The sequence below is a fragment of the Chiroxiphia lanceolata genome, chromosome 5 (genome assembly GCF_009829145.1).
Source record: "Chiroxiphia lanceolata isolate bChiLan1 chromosome 5, bChiLan1.pri, whole genome shotgun sequence".
Lineage (NCBI taxonomy): Eukaryota > Metazoa > Chordata > Aves > Passeriformes > Pipridae > Chiroxiphia > Chiroxiphia lanceolata.
Window position 1 is genome coordinate 14,417,088 of NC_045641.1, and position 15,905 is coordinate 14,432,992.

Genomic DNA, 15,905 nt, shown 5'->3' on the forward strand with positions numbered 1-15,905 from the left:
CTTATTTGAGATATTCAGCAATTATACTGTAATATTTGAGTTCTAATTTTACACTTTTCTAAATTCAGAAGGAATGCTTAAGAATGTTTCAATGAAATGTAGACTTACAGCACATAAAAGTTGTACAATTTCCTTATTAATATTTCTGTATAAGTTCCTGTAATGCGAAAGTAAAGCAAGAAGACAAGTTTCAGAGAGGAAGTAGGTAAACACATTTCACTGTAAAGCTTCTGTATTTGGGAATAATTTACATGAACTGTAAATACATGTGTGGCACCAAAGACCCCCGACTGTGAACGTGTCCATTTCATATGTCGAGAGCGTTATCCAAGTGTGCTCACTGAAGGGTTGACATGGCTTTCTGCAGCAGCTGAACCATTATGGGGTAGACGGGTGCAAATTCCTTCCCCTCTCTTGTTCTGACTGATTGAACATAAGCTTCCAGTGCACCACTGAAAAAAAAAAAAGAAGAGTAGCTAAAGCAATTAAGTTCAGTAAATTCAGGATCTGCAACTGAAATTAATTGCCTTCTTCCCTCCTGCAGAATTTTCATCAGATGGTCCTTACTTGTTTCTGTGGAAGGAAGTGAGCAAGAAAGGCCTTGCAAAGCTCTATATAATTGTTTCATGATCTTTTTCTCCTTTCTTGCATGTTTTGAGGAGCAAACAAGTTAACATTTAAATAAGCAGCAGCACGTTGCAGATGGCTTGAAATGACAGCTCTGACGCACAGACTCGGGCACAGTGGCAACCTTTAGAAAGGGAGAGAATAGTCCCCAGCTGCTGCAGACGCCGAGAGTGCAACTTGGAGCATGAAAACTGGGGCACTGGTGAACAACTGCGGTGCCCTCAGGTGATTTCCTGGCACAGCCTTTTGAACTGCCGCGGTCCTCGGGGAAACGCTGTGCTAACCACAGACAGCCTGCGTGCGAGGTGCAGCTTGGATGTGGCTTTCTTAGACCTTGTCACAGGGTGTCACCCGTAGGGTCCTCTGGTGTGAGCTGCACAAATAGAACACTGCAAAGCTAAAAGGGGCAACTGTGATGACATCTGTACATAACCTGCTTTACAACATAGGGCCACCTTTTAGCCAACGTTCTAGTACACGGTATTGTTGAATGACAGCATATTTGTAAAACAAAGACTTTGCTGGTCTGTTCAGATTCCAGCTTACTGTCTCATTAAGTAGGCGAAGTTAGTCTTGCCACACGTAAATATGGCTTCTAATTTAATTTTCCTTTTCTGCTTCTCCTATTTCTTCATGTAACACATAAAATAATCTTGGAGTTTTCTTCTAAAACTCTTTTTTACATTTGTGCTATTTACAGCAAAATTGTAACATTAGGAAAACACATGCACAAACCACAGACCCCACTTCAAGTTGAGACTTAAGACAGCTCCTGGTACTTAGCTGTTCCTGTTCTGGTTGGTGACAGCAGCAGTGCTAATACAATGCGTCATCACAGCCCTTCCCAGGCACCATCCCACAGGGCAGCAGGTCCTGCTGCTAAGGTGAGCGACAGAGCTGCAAACGTCACTCTGGGTCACTGAGTGGGGGAGCAGTCCTGGGTTTTGTTACATGCATTCCTTCATGGATGTGCAGGACACACCAGCACAGCTGCTCTGCCAGGGAGAGGGCCCACTGGCTTTTGGTAACACGACAGGAACATTCCCAGTCCCACTGTGGGAAGGTAGATGGTTGTCCTGCACATCTGGTGAAGGGAGCGGGGGGCACAGGGGTTAAGGGAGATGGTAACACAGAGCAACTGCAGTGTTATGCCTATAAATACACATAAACTGCTGGAAGATGGTGGGCTGCTGAGGCAGAGCGGGATTTGTTTGCTGCTACTCCCAAAAGATGAGCTTTTGGTGAAACACTGCATTCCCACCCAAAGAGTTCATGGACTGAAGGCAGCACTGCTCACCCATACGTGCCTGCTGGCAGCTGGAGGCAATAGGCAGTAAATAGGCATTTAATTAGACAAGGCTTAAGGAAAGCAGAAGCACTAAAGAGTGAGATTCAGCCCATGTTTCACACATACAGAGGCTCCTCCTGGAATAATATGTTAAGAGAGGAGCAGCCAAGATCCCTGTGTGGTGCTGCAGCTCTGGGTAGGGTCAGATGAGCGCACCAAACCTGGCAGAGCAGGAGAGATGGAAGGAGGACACAGGGTCACAGTACACTTGGTTGCCTGTGAGTAAAGCTACTGCTGAATCAGCAAGGGCTTGACCCTTCCTCAATGACTCAAACCCATCCGTGTCAGAGCACTGCTGGGAATTTCCAACAAAGTTCAGTTATTAACAAGTGGAAGATGCTCCTGAGGCCAAGAGCCTGTGCTCAGTTTGCTGGAGAGAGGAGTTTGAGCTTTGGGTTCTGAGAAGCCAGTGACAGCAATGACAGCCTGGCCCCTTGAGCTGGTCCTGAGGCTGCACCTGCTCCTGCCAGCACTTCCCAACCCCATCAAATCGAGGCGCTGATCCATCAGCCTCACTGCCAGAGCACAACAGGAGGAGTTGGGTGTCCCCTCGTGCACTCCCTGCTAATAGAGTTTGACAGGGAGAGAGTGAAGCAACTGTGCAACCAAAGAACCTGAGGCAGCTTTCCTTCTGAGCACAGGATGGAAATGAAACAAGCATAGGCCCGAGGAGCTGCCCACCACCCACCACAGCTCCTGACATCCTCAGGCAGCAGCTGGACTTCAGAGTCGCTCTTTGCTGAAGCCCAGGGCATATTGTCTGAGACTGAAGGGATGCAAAAGGAGGATGGACTGGATTACTGGAAAGTTCAGAGGCTTCAGAAGAATAAAGTGACTGAGCACCGAAACAGTCTCTAGTGTTGGCCTTAGTGCACTTGAGAGCTCTACAGTTTTGATAACTTACCAGTGAGCTACTGCTGAGTGGTCCACACTGTGACCACACAGTGTGAGGAGTCACTGAATTTTTTGCACATCAGTAAACAGCAAGAGAGAAGCAATCCCTTGTTGCAGTCAGAAAGGCAGGGAAAGAATATTTATTTTATCTAGCCAAAATAAAGCTGACTTTTTGTACCTGGTCAGCGCCCTGCAAACCTTCAGTCTGCTCCTTCCCAATGGTCCCTGGGGAGCAGCACAAGGTCTACAGGGAAAGAAGCAATAACTAAAAACCTGCTTGCTGCATCCAGAAAGTGCTTTGGGTGCAGCTCACCTCACTCTCAGCAAAGGCCATCAGCATGATGAATGGCAGAGAGATTATGCACATCCACAGGTACATTTTAAATCCCAAGATTTAAAAAGAAGAAGTAGACTTGGGGAATGAAACATCAGGAAAGTGTGCTTTTTACATGAACTGGCCTCTTGTGGCAATCAGATGTGACGAGCAAACTGAGCAGAGGGTGGGAGATGGAGGCAAAGAAGGCAGGCACACAGATGCCATCACAATGAGGGGAGATGCTTCAGAAGAGTCAGAGGTGTTCCACATTTCCACTCAGGTCAGTAATCAAGTACTCTGGTCAGCAGTTATCAGTAAATATGTCAGATGTTAGTTGCTACAAAGAATAGTCCCTTGTATTAAAAAAACAGTTGAGAAACTCCTGCGACAGTTTTCTTACTGTAACTGGCATTCATCTTGCTAAATCCTTCCCCTTCCACTCACCAGTGTCCCTGTCTTTTCCTTTCTATATACTCCTCAAAGTTTGTTGGGCCCAAATCGTTTTTTGAAGTCATCAAAAGCTGAAAATAGAAAAACCATATTGACCTGCTTAACTTAGAAAGCTCTGACACCTCTTGGTGAAGTTGTGGGTTGGCATCATTATCCAGATGGTAACACTGCTATCCCTCTCTGACTTATCTCCTTGCTTTGAAAAAGCCCTTGAAAAAGATTACAGAGATAACCAGAGAGATGAAAGGGAGAAGCTTTACCCTAAAAGCAGCACCCAAAACCACTCAATGTCAGCCCTTTGATAATCCTTAGCCAGACTGTTATTCCCATCAGATCAAACAAGATGGAATGAGATTTAGGCTATGCTAAGTGCCAAACACCAGTATTAGAGTCCCACTGTCACACCTTCCAGCAGCTTTTATGTCTTTTTCCTTCTCTCCTGCCCCAAAAGAATCTGATTTAACTGGCAAAACCAAGTTCATCAGTGGCAGCCACTGTCCTCTTGCAACTTAAAAATCAGCTCAAAGGAATTGTTTGGTGACCTCAGAACTGCCCAGATCCTTCTCCAGGAGCCGACAGAAGTTGTCTTTGTCAGCTCCCTTCTGCTGCACTTGCTCTTTTAGTGTGGCTTTGCTTGCATTGTTTCAAAGAGACACAGTCAAACTTCAGCAGTATGACCCACCCAGGAGCATTTTAACTAATTCTCTTACCCACTCAAAAAAACAACCAGTAATTACTACTCCATCAATATTATAAGGTGAGTTCTCAGGCATTTTTCTAAAACAGACCTTGTACATCTTTACACTAAACAATGAAAATAAAGGCTTTCTGAACACACTAACTGCATTCACTGTTTTCCTGTGTCCCACGCTTGCATGTCCAATAAAAGTATTTAAACACTCTGAAGCTGAATGTTAAAAAGCCATTCATTATCAGTAACTCTACCTGAACACTGAAAGAACAGTGTTTTCAGTGAAGTGAACTGGCCTAGAGTACTCCCTGCTCCCCATGGGAAGGCTGAGAACCTGCTCCCATATGGGCAGGCGTAGGAAAGCAGCTGAGGGGCCTCACACTGAGTGGGAGGATGAAAAGCTGCTGCAGCTGCTGAAGGCTGGGAGTGAAGAGGCAGTGCAATCACCTGAAGCTCCACACCCTTCCTGGTGGCAAGGGAACCTACGGGTCAAGCTCAGGAAACTCTTCTGCATTGCTGGCTGTGGTAATGACACCATGGTGGAAGGCCAGGAAGTCTGTCCACTCTGTTAGGAACAACAAACCTGGTAACAAAAGGTCCAGGTAATAAAATTGCACAAATCACAAATCCAGGGAGAAAGGATGTTTGGAGTCCAGAGAATAATGATGAGGTTGCTCCAGAGTGAGAAGGAGGAATGGGCTGGGAGAGGTATCTGAAGGCAGCAATGGTCAATAGAGTATATATGATTCCTGAAGTTCATCTGGGATGAGAGTTTTGTTTCTCTGAAGACAGTTACGAAGTCTTAAGGGGGGGATTTTGGGACTGCAACAGAGAGGAATATGGACAGTGCAGGAAGTTGCTAATGGCAAAGCAAGACTGGCTGGCTGAGCTGGGCAACTTGGAACAATACACATCACTGGAGCTGTTGAAATGCCTACCTGACTGTACCTCATTTGGGGAGATAAATGAGTTTAAAGGCTTAGTTAACGCTTGAATTGCAGAATTTATGATGAAATTTTTGTAAACTTTACCAATCCTATCTCAAACAAGCTTTTGTACATGCTGGCAGTACAGAATTCAATTCAGATGCACCAGTTTAGCATTAAAATCTTGTCTTTAAAAAGGTAGGCTCACTCCTGTAGAGGACACTGTAAAAACACCAGTGCCTGAGTAGTTCTGGAAAAATAAACAGCACCATGGGTGAAAGCAGTATCATCAGGTCTCCAGCACAGAAGAGATCACAGCTGTTGTCATATAAAAAGATGTAATTTATAGTTCTATTATCGATGTTTAAGATGGAAGAAACCCTGTTTATGTAATATACAAAACATACTCTTGAAGGGATTAGACTAAATAATGCCCTAAATTCAGCATCTTCCAGTCTAATAAAGGACATAAAACCTGTTCAGCAATCTGTTTCTATTTTAAAAGACAAGCTATGGTATACATTACAAATATTGTTTGTAAAAGAGAGCCATGGAAAGAGGGTTGGTGGGATGTTCTGCATATATTAATGCTTCATTAAAAATGCCATAAGAAGTAAGGAAAAAAAAACCCCTAAGTTTAAGGTGCCCTCCCACATAAGGAAAAGGATTTTAAAGCACTTATTACATTACTTCACTTGCATGAGCAAAACCATGAGCTTTCTTGGAAATCAGGACAAGCTGATTATATAAGACCCAGATAGTTCTTCTTTAAAATGTTATTTCAACCCATGAAGATTTATATCTACAGTTAAAAGGGAAAAAAAAGTACAATTTGGGTTGTGGTTCTTAAGGGATCTTAATGCATATAATTTAGAATTACTCTAATTACACTGAATACTAGTGCTCCCCTCCTGGGCTCTGCCTCAGTCAAATGAAGCCTGATTTACTCTGGAAGCTTTGGAGGAGGCAGGGATCACCCTCCTGCTCAGCAGTGGGGTAGTACCCTGTGCACTCCTGTCCTGAACCATCAGCAGAGCAGCGGAAGGACACCAGGGCCAGACTTTTCCTTAGTACTTTGTTAAAAGTCTGTTTGCTCTGCAAACTTCAGGGCAAAGCAGAAAATGGGAAATACGCTGTGCAAGAGCACATCTGTCTGGCACCAGGTCTATTTAATCCAGTGCTATAAAAACTACCGTAAAAACGGACAGTAAAATCTCCAACAGCATCACCTGCAGGACAACAGACTGGCAGGGGACATCTCCAGGTTACTCCAGAGTGCATAACAAAGAGATCAAAGGACCGTGCACCGACAGACAAGCCTTGGTTCCGCTGAGGCTTTTAATGAATGGCCTGGCGCTGGCCCGGAGCGCTCGGAGGCGCCGGCAGGCTCTGGCCACCCCGCCTGGCTGCTCTTGCTTGGTGTGAGCAGAGCACTGACCCAGCGTGGCTCTGCTGCTCGTGGCAAAGCTGTTGGGCTGCTGCGCCCCCCGAGACTGAATCAAGTGCACAGATGGGGCTTTTGTGGTGGCCCATGAGCTGGCATTTGTCCCTGCCCCTGGCTGGTTAGCGGTCAGAGCCAATCTCCAGATCAGGGTATCAGCTCATTATGAAAATGAACCCTTCACTGGGCCTGCCTTTCAACTCTGCTCCAGCAAGGGTGAGCTTCAGTAAGGGGATTTAACCCACACTGTAATGGTAAAGGTAAGAAAGTGGCCCTTGAATGGATAAACTATTTAGGGTGGCTCAAATCCTGCCATGTCTAATAGGGTTTCTTTTATGGAAGAAAGATGGAGTTTTCAAGCTTAATTTAAAAAGAAGAAAACACCCTGGCCACTTAAAGGAGTGCTCCTTTCAACACAATCCCTACTCACGGAGGACGCCTGCAGCAGGGTTATCTCACCTAACTTTAAACGTCTACAGGGCTGCCTGAGAGTGCTCCTGTGTCCCAGCCCTCACTCCCTTCACTGAACAGAAAAAATGGAGCTTTCAGGACACAATGCAACTGACCTATTTTAGGTACCTGCTTCAGGATAAGATGAATCATCCCCAGCAGCGCCTGTTTCTCTCTTGACCATAAAGGGATTCTAGCAAATACACCTCTGGCCAGGTAAATCCCACCATTCATGCTGGATACAAGCAGAAAGAAATGCACAAAAACGCTCAGAATGGTACTAATACCATTCACACCATGTTGCCAATGAGGCATTTAAGACCTACAGAGCGGAAGAAGCACTCCAATTAGCTTTAATGTGAAGCTGTAAGGATCCTGGTAACACAAGTAAATTAATATCTAAGCAGCAGGTCCCTAGAGTAATTGCACAGTTGTTACAAAGGGAAGTTGCAGAAAATTACCATTTGCAAGGTTGCAGCAAACGTGAGATAATATCTTGATGTAGTCCAGTGCAGGGATCTGAAGGCTCCAAACATCCAAAGTTCAATTAGCACAGCTGAACTACTACAGGCAGAAAAAGCTTGAAGAGGGTGATTAATAAAAGAGTAAGACTCCTGTAGTTCAACTTAGTAGTTCATATGAGACACACGAAGAGCAGGCTCTGAAGTCTCTCAATAGAATATTAAAGAAAATATGAGTGAGAGGTGGTCGTACCAGTGACTGACGCTTGCTTGCCTGTCTTACATATGGATAACCGGCCTGTTCAGAAACGTCTTACAGGCGTGAGAGGAGATGGTGAAAAGGAGAGTGCACAGAGAGGTACCTACAGAAATGACTGGTCTCTGCAAAAGAGAACCACTCCCTTCCCTCATTGCATCTCAGTGCTGGCCAGCCCCAGATCCTTGCTCCCAGACTGCAGTGCTACACGAGCTGCCAACTAAAACACCTGAGGGATGAGTCTGCTGGACAAACCCAGTGCAGTTAACTCAAGTGGCTCAGCAAAGCTGCAGGAGTGGTGCCTGCAATCGCTGAGCTGTGGGTGGATGGAGCAGCAGTCAAGCACAGGCAGTGACAAACAGACTAGCTGTGGCATAGCAAGAGCAGGGAAGAGCCACTGGAGTGCCAACAAAGGCCTTTGGGAAGGGTGGATCTTCAAAGCTGCCCTCTCCATGCCCTGGGACAACGGATGTGCAAGCAGTGTCTGAGCACTCCACAGTGCGAAGCAAAGGAACCACAGCCTCACTGCAAAATGCTCAGGTGATAACCTTGCCAAGTGATAACCTTGTAGCAGTACATTATTGACATTACAAAGTTAAAATATTTTAATAGTGCTATCTCATGCAAAATGAATAAAGGATTCAATGAAAGGATTGAAAGGAAAAACTCAAGTATTCCAGCTTCACTATTTGGTCTAATGTCTCTGCCTAAAACCACTCTCCCAAGGTTTGTTCCTTAATACCTCCATGGTCAGAGAAATTTATCAATGTCTGAACATGACCACCAGCAAGCCCATTAACTGAATCAGTCTGGATGAAATTTAATTGCAAGTAAAGACAAAAATCTGTGGCAATTTAAGAATGGCATTTTCGAATTTGTGAAAAAGGACTGAAGAGAACAAAATCCCACCAGTTCTCAAATGATTCGCATTTTTGGCTTTCTCCAATATATCTGAAATTCAACATCTCCAGTTTTGTCAGTACTATCAGGATGGAAATTATAATCAAAATATTCATAACTAATTACATATACAGCTCTATCAGCCCTGTATCTATTACCCATGCCCTTGTAATTCAAGGTGTCATGGCTGGAGATTCAAGAAAACCTAGTTTTGTAAACAAACGAGATTAACAACATGTATGGTTTTCAAAAAAATACACGTATGAAGAGACACCATTTGTATTTTAATATTTCAGAAATAAATCTACTAACATCTACTGGTGATCAACTAGTATTTCCTTAACTGGCCCAATCACTACATGGGACTGTATGGTGCTATCATCTTCAGGAACTGTAAATATTTATAGCAGACTCCTCTTGGCTGCTTCAGAAGTGTGGACAGATAACGGTTGACTTTCTCAGGCACAACCATTGCTGGCTGGAACTTAAAAGTCAGCTTCTATCACTTCAGCAAAAGCTGGCAACATCCACGCACATAAGTTCAAGGACAAGTTGGCTCCCAGGCCAGATGGAGCCTGCTGCAGCTATGTGTGACAGCTTTTCCCATCCCACTGGAGTAGGTGACACTGAGGTCACTGAGAAGATGGCTGGAAAATTTAGGGCATTAGGAGCCAAATGATCACCTGAGCCTTGAATCCTAAGGATCCCCAGGCTGGCTCTGTCACATTCATACAACTCATCTGTTCTCCCTAACATACTTCAAAAATCTGCTTGTTTTGAAAAACAAGAGTCTTCTAACTTTTCCTAACATTTTAAGATGCAAAATAGTATTTAGCTATAAAGCAAGATTTTAAAAATCTGATGTAATTGTCACTTCCCTGTGAATCATGGGCTGATTTCCTGAAGAGTAACATTACAGGGGTGTAACAAGGGTCTCCCATTTTTAGATTTCTACCTACATTTACACTGGTTAAGCTTTCAAAGCTTCTCTTTCCTTATACAGAAGACAGGACAGCTGCAGTCTTGACTTTCCAACAGTAAGAGAGGGAGGCAGTTTTGCTAAAACTCAGTATTAATTTAAACCTTCATTGTGCCTGGTTTCCCTCCTTTGCAAGATGAGTATGCGCTCCTTACAAAAGCACTGGAGGGCTTGGGTATGGGAGGGTGGAGGGGAAAGTTCAGTTTACATATTCTGCCATTTTGCAACTCATCCCACGAGTAGAGAGAGGGTAACGGTATTTATGACACATCTCCTCAGGCACATTTTTTTACTTTTCAAGACCAGTCTTAGTGTGCAGATAAGTTACTACTCCATTATCATAAATGTAGAGAAGAAAGAAGCATGATTCTTACCGTATGAGAGCAAGCCTGTCTTTTTCAGATGGATGATCATCAAGCCACTGGGAGTAACGGGCAATGGACCACTCAGCCCTCTGATACAGAGAAACACAAACACCAATTACACACAAATGTGAAAAAGGAAACAGATACACCAATTTCATAATCAAAGACAACATAAATGAAGGCCACATGAGGCTCTCTTAATACTGCAGTGATGCAGAAAGAGTTAAGGAATCAGAGACAATTAACAGAAATAGCCCAGTATGTTATCTGGGAGCCAGAGGTGATCTCCTACTTCAGCTGATGACCCATTTCTGACAGGGCTTTTTATCTAGATTTCTTGTAACTTAGACGAGTAGGATCTAGGCAATTTGCAGTCTGGGAAAAGATCTGCGATTTCTTGTTTCTCCTTAGGGCATCTGAAAAGGAAAGACAGGTTGATCCTATTACCTGGAAGGGTGATTTTAACTCTGGTGGTGCTCTTGTAAATAAGAACTGAAGAATAATGCTGAATGGAATAACCTCTCCCAGAGCTGGGCTACTGGCAATATGCTCACTGGTCTGGAACAGCAGTGGTCTGGAAAAATGTAACAATATACTTGTGAAAGGAAGAAAAAGCTTATCTTATGCATTAGAAAAATGCTTCTATGTGGTGGTAATATTGCATTAGGATTGAATAATCTAATTTTTTGCCGCTACTCTGCATCTTGGGTTTCCAACACAGGTCCACTTTGTAAAAATTTACAGCAGTTGCCTATTGTAATTAATCAACACAGGACTATAAATTTTATATTTCAGTGAAAACATTTAAGGTAATTATAGAACTCACTGTCATACAGAAGATGTACTGAAAGCAACACAAAAAAGTACAATTTGGCCAACATTTGCATGACAAAGATTGTTAAATCATAGTTATACTCTGCATAAAATTTAAAAGAAATTTAATCTATTTCTAATTTGCAGGTGGGTGTTGTCAAAAAAGCTCTCAGTTCAATCAGAACTAACGCAAGGTAATAAATCAGTTCAGAAATGTAGTTTAGTCATACTGCGACTGCAACTCACCTGAATGACCTCAGCTGTCTGTAAGATTTTCCTAGGTCAGAGACTCGCCGACACAGCGGTGCTACTGCTAACTCCATCTGTAAAAACAAACATTTCCATTTTAATTAGATTCTCCCAAAACATAAAACTTGGTACTGAAGTGGCCTGCCTTTAACCAATAATCCAAACTTGTGGACCAAGTCAGTGACTTCTTCCCAGTGGCTGAATTAAGACAAGAAGCAATCTTTTCCTTTCAATACTATGTTGTGCAAGCCAAGACTTTTGCCTTATTCTTGGCAACACAGTAAGCATTTCATGAAAATCAACAGTGTCAGTCTGTGGGTAAGAACAGAGGGGGTCTCATGAGCTTTCTGAGACTGAAGCTTTGTTTCTTGCAGCAAGTATATTTTGTTGGTGATGAGCTTTCTGCTGCAGCACTTATGTCAATCCCCAAAAATCTGACCACAGATGTGGGAAGAAAGCAAATCTAGGCAGGTCTCCACAAACCCATTTCAGCTGCGCACCCTTTCCCTTGGTGAAGGACAAAGTTAAAATGATTCCTTCTTGAACACCGGGCCCCAAATTTTGGGGCACAAAACCTACGCAGATTAGAGAGAAGGCAGCTGGGACCTATTGCCACAGGGTCATATGGAAAGAATAAGAGCATTATTTTCATACTTATTTTCGTACTGTTTGGTTTCTGAGTTACAGCAGCCATCTTTAAAAAAAAACAAGTTTAAAACACTTTCTGTTTTTTAAGCACTGGAGTTCTCCTGCTCTTTTGAACAAGAGCCGGGCTCCACTTGGGTTTTTACACCTAAATTCTGTCACAGGCTCTTCATTAACAGTGAAGACACAGAAGTGAGAAAGAACAATTTCTGTTCTGGATCCCAGACTGAACATGAACATTACACAGCAAAATTTCAGTTAATATGAACATCAATACAAACAACCCCACTCAAAAAATCCCACAGGTAGTTTTAGTCAGATATGGATTAAGTCTTTATTTTTTGCATTCCTGAAGTGTCAAGCAAGTGAGGGATCAAGCTTTATTCTCCACGTACGTTTTCTAAAACCCCCAACTTGAAAGACTATTCAGTCTTTGATTTACACATGATGCACAATTAAACTAAGTTTCAAAGGATGACAGCTAAAATAAGTAACAAGATCAAAACCACCATACAATGAGTTTCCCGTTTAAGTAATATCACTGAATGAGTTTCAAAGTGTTTGTGATCTGACACTATTTACAGTGAAGTCCTTAATGTTATTATATTATTCTTTCCAGTTGCCGAATTTCCTCAGAGCTAGTTGCTGGGTCACCAGCTTCACCAAGAGCATGTAACTATCCTGGGGTTCCAGTATAAACAAGAAACATGGTGTAGTGAACTGTGATGCCACAGTTCATCTAAACACAGAAGAAATTAAATTAGCAATTAATGCAAATCAAGGCCATATATTTCAGGCACCCATCCCTAAAAGCAGGTGGCAGGATGGGAGTCATCTCACCTACTTCTCAACATCTACTGGTTCTCTTCATACTCAGTGGAGAGAAACACCTCTTGCGGGGTGATGCATCTGTCCCCGAGGTGGACACCTAGAAAAGGTCAGGTGGTTCATGCTGTGGGAGTATCCACCTACACAAAATTCACTCAGACAAAGCTGGGAAACCCAAGCACCTCGGCTTCCTCTGCAGACCTGGAGAGGTTGGTGCCTTTGGAGGGCAATGGGCAATGTCCCAGAGAGCTATCCTAGGGGCTGTACACAGCCACTGCCTGAGCCTAGGGCCCTTGGAGTACATGACTCTCATCAAGCACTTCTAGGACACTTGAAATCTGCAGGAACTCCAAGGAGCAGAAAGTGAATAAAAATCCAGGAAGCAGAAAGAAGGCTCCAGCCCGGGGTAACAGCCCAGCTTCCTCCAGTCTGCTGCCCTCCTGGTCCCCAGATCTTGAGGCTACGAACAGGCCTCTCTCTACAGCCAGCTGGGAATCCTGACTCATCCCCCTCACAGCCTGAGGGGGAGGTCACCTCTCCCGCCTGCAGGTGCAAGGGGTACCCAATCCTTGGGCTGCAGAGCACGTGCAACCTGGTTTCACAGATCCTGAGAAGGCACGTTGTCCACCACACCAGACTGTGCCCAAGTTAGGCAGGTGGGAAGACAACACCCCTGTGCCTGAGGAGCCATCAGGTGCTGTGCCGTGCGCTGAATCCAGGGGAGTGAGGTACAGGGTACGCACTCAGGAAAGGCAAGTTCTCCTTGTGGATTGCTGCAGGGAGGTGCTCCAACTCCAGACTGTGATGAAGCTTACAAGTTCAGTATGTTGCTCCCCCAGGTCTCCCCAGACATTTCTGAGCACAAATGGGAGCCACGAGGCCGGTCTGCCACACAGAATCGGGAGCAGGGAGCCAAAAGGAGGAGATAATTAAGTATGCTTTGCTGCATCATGATACAAGAACCCTACAGACCTTGAAAACCAAATGGGAGCAAGACTCTGATTTCTCCAGAGCTTCTTTTCAGGCGTCAGTATTGGCTGGGGGCAGCTGGAAGTAACTGATATCCTGCAGGAGCTGGTGTCCCAGCTCTGGTGGGAGCTGCAGGCTTGTAGCTGTGAGGGACCAGGGAGAACATAATTCCTTTAGGTTCTTTAGAGACTCTGATAAAAGGCAACAAACTGCCAGTCTGACTTGTGGAAACAGAAATGTGTGGATCAAACTGTACTCATGAGGGGAAGAAATAGCAGCACAGCAAAAATATAATTTTGCTTAATAAGTTTTAAAAGATTGTTTCACTCCTGAAACATAATATGAAGCAATGATGTGTAAGTGAAACTTTCTACAGTTTAACCAATTCCTTATTAAAACAAATTTAAATGAGTTCCCTTGAATATACTTTGCTGTTTCCATAAATCAACATTTTTAGTCTTAAGTACTAAAGAAGAAAATTTACCTTGGAAAATTCTATTACTTCATCTTCAACCTTATTAACTGTAAGAAATTATTAGTACTGCTAGAACTAGATAGATTTAATGGCAGCAGATGGTTGATTCGTGAAGTACTAGTTGCCAAAGAAAAATATTGTTTTTAAGCTTTGCCACATACTATACTATCTCAAATTGACTCATGAAGAGTGGGAATGAGCAAAAACTAATGTGGTAAAAATGCACAGAAACCACAGAAACTCTTACTTTAATTTACAGTACTAGTCTGCTGTGTGTTATAACCCAATCTCTCCAATAAGAAGTATAATATGCATAATAACTAAGATTGTTTTCTTCATTTTAATTTTAAGTATTCGTCTGAGCCAATGATGCTACAGCATCCTTCTGCTGCTACATTCATTTCTGCAGGCCAGTGAGCGGGGTTTTGTGTCTCTGCTGAGCATTATGCCAGCGATGGGAGCAAGTGCTGGGGAGAAACCATTCGGCTGCAACAGCTGCTGTTTTTAAGGTGCTGGAATCGGGTGGAGGATCGAGCGTACTTCACTTCTGGGTTTTGCTACCTGTCACCACCTGAAATGGCATCAACTGTTGATTCATGCAACATGTTTATACCATAGCAGCTCTTGCTATGATACACAGCTACAGTTTCCAAAGCATTTGGTGAGCTTTTACAGGCTGGGTGATGGTTTCGGCTGTCGGCAAGCCAGTACTTGTATTATGTGTGCAAGGGCTTTCACACAGCCACGTCTTGTGGAATTTACACATAAAAGGGTAAAGCAGTATTTTTTGTTTCTTTTCCAAATTTCCCTTCCAGAACTGCAAATTTGAAAATTCAGATATCCAGGTTAAATTCAATGATAAATCGGGTGTCCAAGCAGTAATTTGCAACCACAGAGGCTTGATGTGAGATAATCATTAACACAGGATCCAAGGGAAGCAGTAGGGAATGTACACACTTGCCAAAAGGAAGCAGCAGACAGAATAGAAGAAGGCCTAATGACTTGTTTCTTCTAACTTTGTTCAAAATTCATTGCTTTTGTTCATGGTAGTTTGCTATGCTTTGCAGAACACAGTGGCAGACTCCTGCCCAACATATGCTTCCTCTCAGTGGTTCTTGCTCTCTAAGCCCAAAAAGGCTATATTATCTTTTCTTCTCACATGACTCTGCCATAGCCCATGGCTAGGTGGTCAATTATCTGTTGAACTATTCACTGGATAGCCATACTGTAAAAAATATATCACATGCCTGGCTTCTCTAATTGGATTATGTTCAGCAACTCAAGGGTGAAGTTAATACGCAGTCTAGATACAGATAATGCATATATATTGAAGAGTGCTTTGAAAAACCCCATAGTGAAGTTATTGTTTAGAGCCTATTGTGGTATTTTCAAGATTTCTCATTACTAAACCGCTGTTTTTTCAGCTGGAAAATCTTAGCATTAAATTTTTAGCAATTGCATTTCCTCCTGGCCAAGATGAATTCCAAGTTTTTAAATGTTAACTCAAAATGCTTTTTCTAGCCATTCAACAGAACAGAATGCTTTAACAAGCAAGAGAGCAGAAGAGCCCTGAACTATTACACGAAAGAAGCTGGCCTGGAAGGGAAGCGGAATTTGATTTCTCCCCAGTGCAGCAATTCCAAAACAGCTGATGCTTAAGTAAATCCTTCAGCTGTAACACCTCTAAAATAACACACAACAGAAAGTAATTCCTTCTTTCCAGGAAGATAATTAGCATTAAACATTAAATGCATTTTAGCTTTAGTAGTTTCTGTCCTTATGACTACAACTGTGATTACAGCATCCTGCTGCTTTCACATTT

The 15,905-nt window shown here is 43.3% G+C and overlaps 1 protein-coding gene across 1 annotated transcript in view; it reads right to left on the reverse strand.

Moving 5' to 3' along the window:
- Positions 1–220: 220 nt before the first annotated feature.
- The window catches only part of COG5 (component of oligomeric golgi complex 5), a 104,661-nt gene continuing 88,976 nt past the window's right edge, over positions 221–15,905 (reverse strand). Inside the window, exons 13-16 of the mRNA XM_032688796.1 lie at positions 11,164–11,240; positions 10,552–10,678; positions 10,114–10,193; positions 221–452 (exon numbers count right to left, since the gene is read on the reverse strand). Coding sequence (XP_032544687.1) covers positions 338–452; positions 10,114–10,193; positions 10,552–10,678; positions 11,164–11,240 — 399 coding nt within the window. The 3' untranslated portion in view covers positions 221–337. The remainder of the gene's footprint in view (positions 453–10,113; positions 10,194–10,551; positions 10,679–11,163; positions 11,241–15,905) is intronic.